At 60.7% G+C, this 14144-nt stretch overlaps 1 protein-coding gene across 2 annotated transcripts in view; it reads right to left on the bottom strand.

The window, feature by feature from the left end:
• Nucleotides 1-14144, bottom strand: part of Galnt9 (polypeptide N-acetylgalactosaminyltransferase 9) — a 61734-nt gene that overhangs the window by 22278 nt on the left and 25312 nt on the right. For both annotated transcript variants that reach the window (XM_076866230.1, XM_076866241.1), the window contains exons 3-5: nucleotides 7898-8064; nucleotides 6978-7152; nucleotides 5340-5537 (exon numbers count right to left, since the gene is read on the bottom strand). In XM_076866230.1, the coding sequence (XP_076722345.1) occupies nucleotides 5340-5537; nucleotides 6978-7152; nucleotides 7898-8064 (540 nt within the window). The remainder of the gene's footprint in view (nucleotides 1-5339; nucleotides 5538-6977; nucleotides 7153-7897; nucleotides 8065-14144) is intronic.

Genomic DNA, 14144 nt, shown 5'->3' with positions numbered 1-14144 from the left:
CTGAGTGTAGGTATTTGGCACTGCAGCGGGAAGTTGTGCCCGCCGGGCACTGCTCAACTTCATGGACCCTGGCTGATATCAGACTCTGAGCGATACGCCTTGGAGTTGTGGAGGGGACACAGCTCTAGGTAACAGACTCACTGACCACTGCTGTTATTTCTGTAATAATTCATCTTACATCCATATGTTTACATCCATGTGTTTACATCCATATATTTTAGAAGTGGCAGCCTGGGGCCACGTCTGTGGATGTGCTGCTAGAAGGGCAGCAGTGACCCCTGTGCCCAGTTCCCGATGCTGGGATGGCCAAGGCCGCTCCTCAGGACACTGAAGCCCAGGCTGCTGGAGCCTCCCCGTGCCTCCGGAGGCACGGAGTCTGTCCCACAGAGCGGTGACCACAGGCCTTGGTCAGAACCTAGAAGTGACTCCTGTCATCGGCTGGGAAGTTGGAGCTGACGTCTGTATGGGCTGCTGTCTGAGGCAGCAGGACATTTCACAGCACTTGTCCTTTTACTTGGGCATGGCCCAGGAGCAGGGCCCATCCTCCACCAGTGCCCGTAGTCCCAGGATGGTGGCTAATGGGTGCGGTGCAGCGTCCCAACCTCTTCTGGAGGCAGTGATTTTATTCCTGCTCAGAGTTGCAGAGTTAACTGAGCTCACCAGGCAGCAGGGGCCGAAGCAGCCGGCACTGGGTTTACGTGTATGAGAAATTCTCACTGCGATTACAGAATACAGCAGGGCCGACTCTGTGAGGGGTTCTAAGGTTGGGGGTCCCCAGGTAGGGAGTCCCTGGTCTTTACAGGACACCCTCTACTCTAGGCTGCTCCATGGCATTCAGGGAGACGGCAGGACATAGCTGTGGCCCCCGGGTCCTGGCTGGTTCAGCTGCTTGCCTGACCCCCGGCCCCCGGCCTCCAGCTACTGTCCTCTGACAAGCCTCCAGGCTCTGTTGTTTCAATGTTGAATGTGGAATCAACCCAGTTGCCCATCAATGAGTGATGGATGAACCAGCAGTGCTTTGTCCATACAATGGAGTATAAAAAATGGGCCTTCCCACCAAGAATCAGGCAAAGCCAAGGAGCCACCAGTACAGAAACAGAGTTTGAGTGGCCACCTTGATTTCCTGGATCAAGACGTGTCTGAGTGCCACTTGAATCCCTCATTTTGAGCAGTTGGTTTGAATCCGGTGTCTGCCTCACCTTTGCTGGCCATGGGGGATGCAGAGCTGGACATCAGTGTTAACTTCTCCCTGGTCATGTCTTAGGCCTCACCCGCAGTTCCTGGGCATGGGGCTAGTTTGTCTTCTCTGCCCTCCTGCAGGCCTCCTGAGCACACCTGTTTACACCTACAGGGGACCTGCCGGATGTCAGCTGGTGCCCAGTGTTGGGTACGGCCAGATGGGCTCACTTTCTGCCTCAGCTTGTGCCCTCTGACCTGCCAGAGGCTGAGCACTTGGTGCTTTTGGGGAGGTGAGGTCTTCTGCCCACTCAACCACGCAGGCCACGGTGCCAGGTGGGCATAGGTGAGACTCATGGTGGAGGTGGAGCTGCTGGTCTGGGAGAAGGGCCCTTGGGATGCCGTCAGGGGACTGCAGGTTTGCAGCTTGAGCCCAGGGGGCCTGGTCACACGCACCAGCGGGAAGCTATGTCCACTGCAGGGTGCGGTTGTGGCCCTCAGAGCAGAGGCCCTGGTCCGCATCTTCCAGCTCCGGGGCCCCAGCCGTCAACCCAGCGCAGTGTGACGTCAGCGGCATGGGCGGGCTGTGTGCACAGGTGTGTTTGTGCAGTTGGGGCCACACATAGGGAGCAGTGGGAGCCACCCCTTCGCACCCTTCGACATGACCTGGTTCCTGACCTGTCAATTCTGCAGTTGCTGCCCTTGGAGGGGTGAAGGAAGAGCTGGGGTCACAATAGCTAAGCCAGGAGGCAAGAGGCCGGCAGATGGACGGGTGCTGGGCAGGAGCTGGGGTTGGGACGGGCTGGGGCTGACCCTGGACACCATGTTGCAGGCCTCTGTCCAGGGAGAATCCATATGACAGTTTCTGTGTGTCTCTCGGGTAGGGCTGGCCTTAACTTCTGGGGTTTGCTCCTCCAGCCTTGAGCTCCTGCCCCAAGAGCCCATCCCTGCAGTTGCTTGGGGGCCCACTTCATCTCCTGAGGGACAGGTGCTGGCTAGACCCAGAGGCAAGTCGGGGTCCCGACCCCAAAGGCCACCTCAGACTGGAGCTGGAGGGAGGGGCTGGGGTCCTGATGCCCTGGGGAACTGTCCTGGGGTCTCAGGTTTGCAGTCGTGCCACAGGCCAGCCTGGGCCCTGAGCGATCTTCCTGCTTCATGCTCTATGGACAGCCCAGCAGGACCTGAACTCAGCCAGCCGGCTTCTGCATCGTGAGGCAGCTGCCCCAGGAGCAAGCCCAGGCAGGCCCAGCCTCCACCCAGGACTCCTGGCTGAGCCCTGCTCCTCCCCACAGGAAGGGAAGGCTGGCCTTCCTGCCTGTGCTCAGGGGTGCATAGCCCCCAAGGCCGAGCCTGGGTTCCTCCTGTTCCTCCTTGTGCACGGTGCCGGGAGGCAGCCCGTAGATCTTCAGTGTCGCTTCTGCTGGCCTTCAGGGACAGTGGGAACTTAGCCATCCTCATAGGCCCATCCAGCACTGGCCTGGGAGCAGGTCCACCTGGCTGGTTCCTCGCAGTCCTTAGGGGAGGCACCCTGGGGGGTGCCAAGGGGTCTTTCTGGGTGACTGGGCCCGTGGTCATGTTGAAGGATGAGCCAGGCCAGAGATGCTGGGGATGGCCATTCCCAGAGCACCAGGGCCACTCGGGTGACCGGATCTCTTTCCTCTGGAGGCTGTGACTGGCTTTTGGCTGAGGCCGCTCAGCCACCCCTGCTAGGCCTGCAGGCCCCACCCCTGATGGAGACCCGAGCCTTCCGCACATGTTGCTCATGGCACATCCCTCCCTGGGCCTGGCCTGGCCAACTCCTCTCTCCACCACCTCTCCATGTCATCCACCCTCAGGAGACACCAGGTGTGCATCAGAGTCAATAGACACCCTGTGAAGTGTTAAGGGTCAGTGCAGGTGACCAGGGCCACCAGAGCCTTGGTGGGATGGACAGAGCTGCGGAAGTCCCAGCTCTAAGTGAGGCCGGTATGGCTCTGGTCCAGCGTGTCCACCAGTGAGGTCCAGGGTCCTGGGGATCCTCGCTCTCCCCTGTGCTGCACAGACCCCCAGGACAGCTCTTGGGGGAACCCAGAGGGGCGGCAGCACAGTGGGGCTGCTGGATGGTCCCTGTCAGTGGGCAGTGGACAGTGTTTCCAGCATGAAGCCAGTGATGTCTAACCGGGCCCACCTTGTCATGGCCCTTGGGATCTCTTCCACTGAGGCCCTCGTGAATGACCAGCTGTGGCCGTCCCTGAACAAGCTCCTTGGGAGCTGTTTTCTCTGGACAGGGCAGACCGGCTCCCCACAGGCGTGTGTGGCTCTGTTGATGCCGCTGCCCTCCCCGTGCTGCCCAGAGGCCAAGCCTCACGGGCCCTGGCCCTCAGCACAGCTGGGCAGGTGGTGGCTCTGGGCAGGGCACAGCTTCCTTTCCCAGGACCGCTGTGTCAGTGTCCTTCCGGGAGCCATGGCAGAGAGCCCACCTTCTTGGGGCCAGGTTTCCCTGTTCTCTGGTTGGCTGCATCCTTGGGGTTTAAGGGCTCCCCAGGTGACGCAAATGAGACCAGTTTGGGACCTGCTGCTGCCCAGGACTGGGAGGTTGGGTCCCCTGTGTTAAACTGGTTTATAAAATTGAACACAAGATGTTTGTCTTGCTGCTAAGGAGGATTGTCAAGTGCGTCTTGGAAGAGAAAAAGCACCCTCAAGCTGCCACCCTGCTTCAGGGAGTCCCCAGGGTCCCCAGGGGCATTTATGCTGGGATCAAGCTCTGCCATGAGCTGCCCCGGCTAGCAGCTGCCCCTGTGGCTCTCCCTGAGGACCAGCTCCCAAGGGTGGGGCTGTGGGGGGCCCTGGGCACCTGCTCCAGCCCTGGAGCTTCCTTAGTCCTGCTCTTTGGAGCACCTTCCTCCACAGTGGAAGTGGTTTTCCCCTCATTGGGACATGAAGTGTGGCTCAGCCTGGTTGGATCATTTCCCAATGCCTGACCCCCTGAGCATCGGGGTGCCCTTTGGCAGCTCTTGGTTGATGGAGGATGGATGCCCTCCAGGCCTGAGGAGACTGGCTTGGGCTTCCCATCATCTGAAGGCCAGAATATCCCCATCAGACAGCCCCTGCAAGACCCTCCTATGTGAGGATGGTGTCAGGTGCCACTCATGGCAAAGTGGCCTAGGTCAGCAGGGACAGGGGAGGTAGGGGGTCCTGGCCACCCCCTGAGATCCTAGCCCTGGGGGAGGCCTGGCAAGGTGAGCAGAGACTGCCTGGGCACAGTGGGGTCCACAGGTCCACATGCTACAGGTGAGCATGGGAAACCTTGGTGGGTCCCTAGGAGGAGGAGGTGGGATGCACCACAGAGGGACAGGTCAGGAGGAGTGTGCCTTCTCCCCAGCAGCTGTTGTAACTGACCTGGTTCAAGGAAGCGCTGGGTGTGTGCAACCTGCCCAGCTCCCTCTGCCCTAGGGGCCACCCGCCCACAGGCCCAGCTCCCTCTGCCCTGGGGGCCTGCCTGTCTGTGAGGTTCAGTCTGAAGGCCCAGTGTCTATTCCAGACAGAGCCACAGCTTGGCAGGACCAGCCAGGGTGGAGGCTGCAGAAGCCACCTGGACCCCAACACCCCTGTGGACAGCTGCCTCTCCGTAGGGCCTAGGGGAGGCCTAGAGCAGCCTGACCCTGCCTCTGGGGAATGCTGGGTCGCTCATGCTGGTAGGGCTATAGTCCCGCTGCAGTCCAAGGAACCATGCAGATGAAACAGATGTCCTGCAGGGCCATCTGCAGGGTCCCATTAAACAGCGGTCTGTCATCAGCACACACCACCAACGCCCATGACCACTGCTTCCTGTACTGCCCAGGGCCCTCGGTGGCCCTCCTCCTCCTCCCTCTGCCCCTCCCTCCTCCTCCCTCCATCTCCCTCTTCCTCCTCCCTCCATCTCCCTCTTCCTCCTCCCTCCATCTCCCTCTTCCTCCTCCCTCCATCTCCCTCTTCCTCCTCCCTCCATCTCCCTCCTCCTCTTCCCTCCATCTCCCTCCTCCTCCTCCCTCTGCCCCTCCCTCCATCTCCCCTCCCTCTGCCCCTCTCTCCTCCTCCCTCTGCCCCTCCATCTCCCCTCCCTCATCTTCCCCTCCCTCCCTGCTCCCTTCCTGCCCCACCTGGCTCTGCCCTGGCTCCTTAGGGTGGGTCTCCCCGCTGCTCACCTGATGGGTGCCGCCTCGTCCCCACGGTCCAGCCAGTCCTGGGGTGGGATGATGTACATGCACCAGAGCCCCCAGTTGTAGCCGTGGGCGGCGCTGGCGTACTGCTGCACCTCGAAGGTGCTGTACTTGATGTTGTCGATGGCTGGCAGGACGATGCGCCTCCGGTCCTCACGGATGCGCAGGAGGGCAGGCTCAGCCCTGTGGGGGATGAGCCTGTGAGCCCTGGCCTGTTCTCGCCCCACCCATCGTCTTCCTGGGGTGACTCTGAATGGCTCTCCTGTCATCAGAGCGCTGTGGGCTCAGCTCCTCAACCTGGCCCACTCTTGCCTGCTCCCTGCACCTGTGGAAGGACCTCCCTTTGCACCGAGGCCCCGTACCTGCCATGCCTGCCCTAGACCCTGGACACACTCCTGATCCACGCCTCTTGCCACTCACTGAAGGGCCCTGAGCAGTGTGCAGTGCCCCACCTGCACGACAGGCCCTGTGGAGTGGGGAGGGGACGTCAGTGTCTTAGAAGGTGAGGGGCTTGGTGGAGTAGCAGGGGGGGCAACTGGGAGCCATGGTTTTGAGTGGGTGTTCGGTGTGGGTGCTCTGGGCCACGATGGAGGAGGTGGGAGTTGAGGGAGCACCGCAGGGGCCCTGGTACCTACCTGCTGTGGTGGGGAGCCGACCCAGGCTGGGAGGGAGAGGGCCAGTGGCAGGTGATGAGGGCAGAGAGGAAAGGGCGGGAGGACACAGGCTGTCCAGCTGCTCATGGCCAACAGCTCCAGGGCAGGGGCAGCCTTCCCTGGGCCTCGCCGCCTGCCCATGAGGCCTGTGTCTGAGATCCCACTGTGCAGGAGCCACTGGCAGAGCAGCCTGGGGCACCCGTCAGCAGCCCCTGCCTGCTGAGCTGGGAGCTGCCCCCCGGAGCTGGCCTGACTCGCTGCTGGTGGAGGCTGATGAGCTGCTGGCAGTTTTGGCAGTGGCTACTGGGGAGGGGGTGCTTGGCAGGTGGTCACTGGAACTGGATCCCAGGTAAAGTGCCTGTTGGTGGGCGTCCTACAGGTGTGGGTGGATGCCCCTCATCATCCACACCAACATTTGAGGTCACCACCTGCCCCCCCACCCCAGTGTGGGTCACTCAGGGATCAGGGACACCATGCTGGGCTTCTCCAGGGTTCTGGGCTGGGCAAGCGAGCAGCCCCTGTCCCCACCAGTGCCCTGCCCACAGACCTGCACTCCTGCTGCTCTCAGGGGGATGGGCCAGGACAGGCCCTGCCTCTCTGGTCCCAGGAGCCCCGGCCTGCGGGTGGGTGGAGGCCCCTAAAGCCGTCCTGACTCCCGCTAGTCAGCTACCTGATGTCCCCTCCAGCCCCCTTCTGCTCGCTCACAGAACCTGGGCCGTTCCTGCATGAGAAGCAGGTTGGGCCCTTTGACCTGAGATCTCCCGTGAGGATGGGAACTTACCCCCTCCTGTGTACAGTGGCCAGGCCTCTAGGGCTCTCTGAGCACCTCTGGTGACTGTCCTGGGCCTGTGGACTACACGGCCATGCAGCAGCCTGGCCCTGGCCTGGGGTGTGCCTGTTCCTTATCTGAAGTCCCCACGGGGATGCATACCATGTCCCCCAGCCCACAGAGTGACCAGCAGGCCCTTACCAGCCTGTGTTGAACTCCACGTGGGCATCGAAGAAGCCGACCACAGGGGCCGTGGCCACCTTCCAGCCCTGCAGCCGCGCACGGATCAGGCCTTCTCGCCGGCTGTTGCGGACAACCTTCACCAGGCCAGGGTACCTCCGGTGGACGTACTGGTCCAGGTTGAACTTGAGCTCCACTGCGGGAGAGAGACGCCTCAGAGCACCGCTCAGAAGGGCTAGGCCACCAGCCCACGGCTTGGCCCAACTGACGTCTCATGGATGTTCTCTGAAACCCCCAGGGGCTGGGGACCCCCAAGGAGCAGAACGGGTTGGTTCCAGGGAGAGCTGTGACTGAAAATCAAGGGCAGCCCAGAGGGAGGCAACCTGGGGGCGGGAAGCAGACTCAACTGTTGAGCCGTAAGAAGGACCCGAGGCTATAGGTGAGTGGACAGCAATGGCCCAGCCACACAGGAGCACTACACAGCTGTGAAGAGGGAGGAATGGGCCTAGTGCAGCCTGGACCGGCCCCAGCACAGTGTGCCTTGATATAAGCTGACCACTGGAGGAAACATCCAGCATGAATCCACTTACAGGAGGCCCAAGAGAAGCAAGTCCTAGGGGGACAGCAGGGCGGGACAGCAGGGGCTGGGGGTGGTGGGGCTGCAGTTTGGGAAGATGGAGAGCTCTCGAGGGGGGTGGCCACGGCTGCCCCAGCAGCACCCTCAAGATGGCCAGCTCTACGTGCATTCTGCCACAGTTCATGAAAAAGGCACGAAGCACCACACAATGAGCTGGAGTGGCTCTGATTCCCGTGTCCTCGTGAGAAGAAGGGACACAGACCAGGGGAGCGGTGCAGATGAGTGTGGCCTGAGCCTGGGGCTCCTGCCCCCCCTAGGGAGGACCCTGCTGCCCGTCTACCCGCAGCGCCTACGGCGCCCTCACCGTTGTCACTGTTGTCATCCACTAGGATGACCTCCTTCAGCAGCTGGGAGGGCGTGTGGTTGACCACGCTGTGCACGGAGCGCAGGATGACAGACAGCGCCTCGTTGACGAAGATGAAGACCACGGAGACCTGGGGCAGGTCGCCCGAGTAGGTCAGCTGTCTGCACCTGTGGGGCAGGTGGTTGGCGTGGGCAAGGCATCCTGGGCTCTTCGCACACCGCAGCCAGGGGACCAAGCATGACATCCCAGGGGCCACCCCTGAGCTGCGGCAGCTGCTTCCTGCTGATGGTGTGGGTGACACCGAGCCCTTCTGCAGCCTGGGGTCAGGGAGCCGAGGCCCCTCCATGTAGCCCTGCTGGGCCTGAGCCTCAGAGCCACTCAGGTTTTGGGCCAGACGGGCAGCGCTGACTGCAGAGTCACATGTCCAGCCAGGCCTGGCCTCCGGTGTGAAGAGAGGGCTGCAGGGGGCCTCAGAGTCCACCTGACCTGGAGTCAGGAGGGACAGCGGGAGGGCACCAGGGCCAGTCTGAGGAGGTGACGACACTGACAGAACAGTGAGCCAAATCACAGGGGTGCTGGGGACAGCAGCACCCAGCCCACAGTGGGAAGTAAAGACAGAGTGAGAGGGGAACAGAAGCAGGGCTGCCAGGTGACACAAGATGGAGGGAATGTCAGGGGCACTGGCCGCACAGCAGAGCCAGTGACCCAGACTCCGAAAAGTGCAGAGGCCGTTGAGAAAGTTCAGCAGGTGCGTGCACACACACATGCATATCATGTACACGCACACACAGCACACATACACACATGCTTGCACATGCTCACGAGCATATCACACACACATACATATACACACACACGAACACACCACACACACATACATGTACATGCACACCCACACACGATGCACACATACCACACGTGAACACACTTGAACCTGTCGCACACAGTGTGGATAAGGTGGCTTTGGATTTGAGAACTTAACACACGGGAAGAATGACCAGGGGAACGCCTCCTCCAGGACCTGGAGGCAGCACAGCGTGGGGACAGAGATGGGGACAGGGGCAGGGTGTGTGTGTGTGTGCACCTGGCCCTGCAGCAGCTGGGAAACACTGTTGAGAGAATGGGGACTCGGTGACAGGAAGGGCAGCACAGCCTCCTGGTGGAGAGCAAAGGCTGGGACACAGGAGCCCAGGCACGGGAGGCCTCCCAAGGCTGTGGCTGCTCTGACGCCCACAGAGCACTAGGGACGCGATCGTGTGTGCAGCACTGAGGCTTAGCAGCCCTCTCCAAGGCACGCGGGGCCTCTGCGTCCGCCTCCTCACAGGACACTGGCCATGCTGGGCCTGGCCCCACCCTAAGTGATCCACCCACAGCAGCCTCGGCCTAAGGAGAGCGCGTCCCATCCTGGTAGCTGGGTCATGGCTCAGTGCAGAAAGCAGGAGCGCTTGGTCCACACGTGGGGAGGGACGGCCAGGGGTCGCCCAGCCTGGCCAGCAGCACAGGGGCCACACCTGCTCTGCATGGACCAGGCTTCCAATCCTCCCGGCCACCAGAGAGGCCCAAGACACCTGCTCTAAGGACGAGGATGCTCCCCAGCCCCACCCAGCAGCCTCTCCTCCAAGTGCAAACCCTGCATATCACCAGGCAGTGATATGGGCCGTGGACCCCCACCAGGGAGGTCTCATCACTCAGAAAAACTCTTTCTGATAAGAAGACTCCACCCTACTTTTCAGTGAGGAGGAAGTTTGCTCGGTTCTCATGCACTCACAGCACAGGTAGAACGGGAGATACCTCGAGGTGACACCTTAGGGCTGATGGCAGGAGCCGCTGCCTGCAGGAAAGGACCCTGCGAGCCCAGAGCCAACCCAGGGGGCTGCCGTGCACCCAGGGGCCACTGTGACAGGGGACATTGGGTGATGGGGGCACCTGATGACTGGGGGACCTGGTGATGGGGGGCAGTGTATGATGGGGGCATCATGTGACAAGGGTTGGTCCCATGTGACAGGGCACCTGGTGATGAGGGTGCCTGGTGAGGGGGGTACCTGATGACGAGGGGGGCCTCTATATGGCCACACATCTCTGTGCCTCGCCTGGCCTCTCATCTTGGCTTCCTGACCCAAGCCATCGCCTCCTGCCTGGGTCCCTCATCTGTGTGGCAGGCAGGATCTCTTCCCAGATCAGATGTGTGCAAGGATGATGGCCACCCAGCAGGCCCAGCACTCCCTGCCCCATGAGGCCTCTCCATCATGAGCAGCCCTGGGTCTTGGCTTAGGGTGGACACAGCTGATTGACTCTCACTCCCTGCCCTCCTGGGCTGGGAGCTACAGGGCCTCCTGGGCGTGGCCCTGGGCATGAAGAACTGCCAGCCACTGAGGATGAGCCATGGAGAGTGTGATGTGCCCTGGAGCCCTCTGACCTCACAGGCTTGGGGGCAGGGGACCCTGCTTCTCACCTACAGGGCACCCACCAGCCACCTTGCCACTGAGAGGCTCGCTCTGCCCAGGAAATTCCCAGAACATGGAGCACCTCTTCTTCAAGATCTGAGCGGCCCTCACCCCACAACAGGCTGCCTTCCCTGCAGGAAGCCATCTTGCTGCAAGACTTCTCCCGGGTTACTCAGACAGAGGTCTCTGCGCTCCTGGCCACTGGGGAAGAGCAGGGTGACGGGACCTTCCAGATGAACTCTCCCAGCCTGCCCAGGAGGGCATGGATATGGATGCCCACAGACTGGCAAAGGCAGGTCTGCTGGCTTGGGCACAGGGGTTTGCTGCTTGTCCACGGAAGTCTGGACTGCGTTTGGTCTCAGCCTGGCATGGCCGGCAGCCCAAAGGCTACCTGCAGGATGCAGCCACACATGGGGCACATTTTCAAGGTGCCCAGTCCTCCTGGCCACCTATCGGAGCAGTCTGCCGTCATGATGAAGACCAGAAAGAGGAGAGGCGTCTTCAGCAGCTTCCTTCTCCGAGTTGGTCACGAGGAGCCGTTCCCAGCCCTCAAAGTCACCCTCCACCAAACCTGCCCTTTCTAGGCTGATAGCAGAGCACTGAGCCCCTCACAGTGGAAACAATCAATATGCGCCGAGACTACGTTGGCCACCAGAGTGTCCCCGCTGGGCCGTGCACGGTCCTAGGGCAGCTCCTTCCTTTCTGGCACAGCTTAATTGGGATTCACGCTTCCTCTCAGATCCCACGGGCCATCTGATAGCTGAGGCCACGTTATGTGCTTTGTGGCCTAATTAGAGCCGCGGTTTAATTAGAAAATCTCTCTAGCTGCAGACAAAGGGAAATCAAGTGGCGTCCACTAGGAAAGGCGCGGCTGCCACTGAGCGGGTGGCGCTGTGGTGGGGACCATGCATGTGCGCAGGCACATGCGCCCTAGCCCCGGCCTGTGCTCCGTGGGCAGTTCTGACCAGCCACGGAGGGACCAAGGTCCTGAAATGAGATCTGAAGCTTCTGCAGGCAGGACTCAGCTTGCGCTGCTCCCCATATCCCCTGCCAGGGCTTCTGCTGGGCCTGCTGAGCACCAGGCGTAGCTACCAAGGTTACAGGTCAGAGCTGCTCCCACTCACCCCCACCTGGAGGTCCACGGCTTTCCTCCAGGGCCCAGCCTGGAGCTGGTGGCTCCATACCTGCCTTTGTGTATCCTTTCATGGTTTCTGGGGTCAGGACTTTGGGGCTGAGTCAGGAGATGCCTATGGTTGTCAGGAGCAGCTAGCACAGGGCCACAGGGCTGGGCAGCTGGGATGGCCCATGACTCCCTGCCTGTCCCGGGGCCAGTTCACATGTGCTCTCCTGTGCACTGGCCCCACTTCCTCACTGGGCGGTGGCTTTAGAGCCCTTGGGTGGCTCCCACGGCCGTTCTCTGGGGCCAAGCAGGGCAGAAGGAGCATGGCCTCTCCAGCTGACCCTGGGGGTCCTAGGCAACTCCCTGCCTCTTCCCTTCCCAGCTGTTTCCTCTGACCCCATGTCCACCCCGTCAGGGCTCCAGGGCAAGCACTTGAGGTCAGCGGAGAAGCACAGCAGTCCAGGGGCATGGCTCCAGGGGCACACTTTCTAACCCTCTGGCCCAAATTCACAGGCAGCATCTAACTCTCTGGGTGTGTGGCAGGAGGTGGGGCTCAGGGGGAGAGCACTTGCCTGGGACGCATGAGGCCCTGGGTTCGAGCCTCAGCACCACATAAAAATAAAAAAATAAAGGTATTATGTCTAACTAAAACTAAAAACCAAACAAACTACTTAAAACAAGGCCCCCAATAAAAGAACCAGGCACCAAAGATACTAGTTATTTGGGACTTAAAAATAGCCTGGCGTACAGCGCACAGTGGCCATGCCTATGAGCCCTGGCAGGGCACCAGGCTCCACCCACCCCACCAGCTGAGGGTTGCCACCCACGCACCTGCTGGATCAGCGGTGGGAGGAAGGCTGTCACCTGGTGCACTAAGCCTGCAGGGCAGCAGCCTGACTTTTCCAGGAACTGGTTTCTACTGAAGGTCTGCTGGCCTCTGCCCCCAACTCCGGTTCCCAGGGGAGCATGTGACCAATAGGTGAGCTCCGGTTCAGGCTGCTGACTGTGATTGGTTCCCGGATGGGCACATGACCCAACATGGGCTAATGAGACTCTGGCCTGAGACTTTTGCTGGGTTGTTCCCCCCTCCTGCCCAGCCTGAGCTGGAGGCCAAGAGATCCCACTGCACTAGAGCTTGCCTGGGCTGGGCCAGCTCTTCTGTGGGTGGCAGCTGGGGCTCCTACTCTTCCCATCCTGCTGGGAACCTTACAGGCTGGCTGCCTGGGCTGCTTCTTGCAGGATCCCTTCCCATCTGGCTTCTGCTGAGTGGGGTCCACAGGAGAAGAAACTCAAGGTGAGGGGTGTCAGGGACTTCTTGTCCCTCCCCACCTTCCCATGTCTTGAAAGTGATGTCTTCTCTCCAAAATCAGGTCCCCACAGAGCTCCCAGCTCTCATTGGGCCCCTATTTCTGTGCCTGTCCCTTAATGCCTTGGACAGACCAGCTTCTCCAAATTGCTGATCCCTGGCTGGTTCATGTCCCTTATAGTTTTCCCATCAGAAACATGTGCACATTCACATGTACACACACGTGTACACACACGTGCACACACATGCACACACAGACACATGTACACACAGGCCAGCTGACGCATGGCGGGTCCTGGGCCACCTCTGTGAATGCTGCCACATTGGGCACCTCTGTATTCCTTCTTATTGAGCTTTTAAAAACTGTCCTGTTTTAAACTCAAGTACAGTTTTTACTCAAAAGAAATTTGCATCTCATCCCTTCACAGAGGCCAGCCTTGGCTGTGCTGACCACTGGTGACCATGAGGTCAACACACTGACACCCAATCACACCATCATCCTCAAATGGCTGCAGTAGCTACACCTCCACCTGGGCTCCACTCTCCCTGTCTGAGGGACTCCAGGGTGTGCATGGACCGTTCCCAGGTGGACCAGGACCAGGTGCCTTCTTGGGCCTCACCCTCCACTCTTATAGCTTGCCCCCTTCCCAAAAGCCCTGCATGAGAATCCTGGTCTCCAGGTCCAGGTGGAGGGAGTTCTCAAAAAGGCAGGAAACGAACCCCTCCTCATCATCTGCCTGTCCTTTGGCATTGCTCCAGGGGACAGGAAGGTCACCAAGGCTCCACCTGCCACTGAGTCCTGGTACCCAGGGCAGAGGTTCCATCCTGCTAGGCTCTGCAGATGGGAGGGACGGCCCACCTGCCAGTGGCCTCCAGGCCTGGCTGGCGTCCCCTTCCCAGGCACCCCAGCTCAGCCCCTCCAGGCGGCCTGTGTGGCTTTGCCACAGCTGTAAGGATTGAGGGCTGGTAGGACTCTGTCCTCAGGGATTTTCTGAGGCTGCTGTGGCTTCAGGGTGGTGGACAAAGGGTCATCGCCCACTGAGGGCAGGCAGTGTCTCAGACAGGACACATGGGCTCACACCAGTGTGGCAGTGGCTGTGGCGAAGCCCCCAGAAGCCAGCGGGAAGAGCAGGCCAGGTGGGGCCAGGCAGGGGCCACAGACTGGCCACAGGACCTCAGCCGGCATGGCCCCCTCTCCACCCCGGCTTCCATTCTGAGGGAGGGATGTGGCCTGTGGCCGGGCAGGAAGAGAGTGGCCATGGCCAGAGAACCCCAGAGACAGAGGGAGACAGAGATCATGAGAAAAGAGACAGAGAAGAACTGGAGGGAGAGATAGAGTGACAAGAAGGAGGAGGAGGCGAGGGTGGGGTGGAAGCA

This window comes from Callospermophilus lateralis, chromosome 1 (genome assembly GCF_048772815.1).
Source record: "Callospermophilus lateralis isolate mCalLat2 chromosome 1, mCalLat2.hap1, whole genome shotgun sequence".
Taxonomy (NCBI): domain Eukaryota; kingdom Metazoa; phylum Chordata; class Mammalia; order Rodentia; family Sciuridae; genus Callospermophilus; species Callospermophilus lateralis.
The sequence above is the reverse complement of the archived record's forward strand: the minus strand, read 5'-3'. Positions and strand labels throughout refer to the sequence as shown.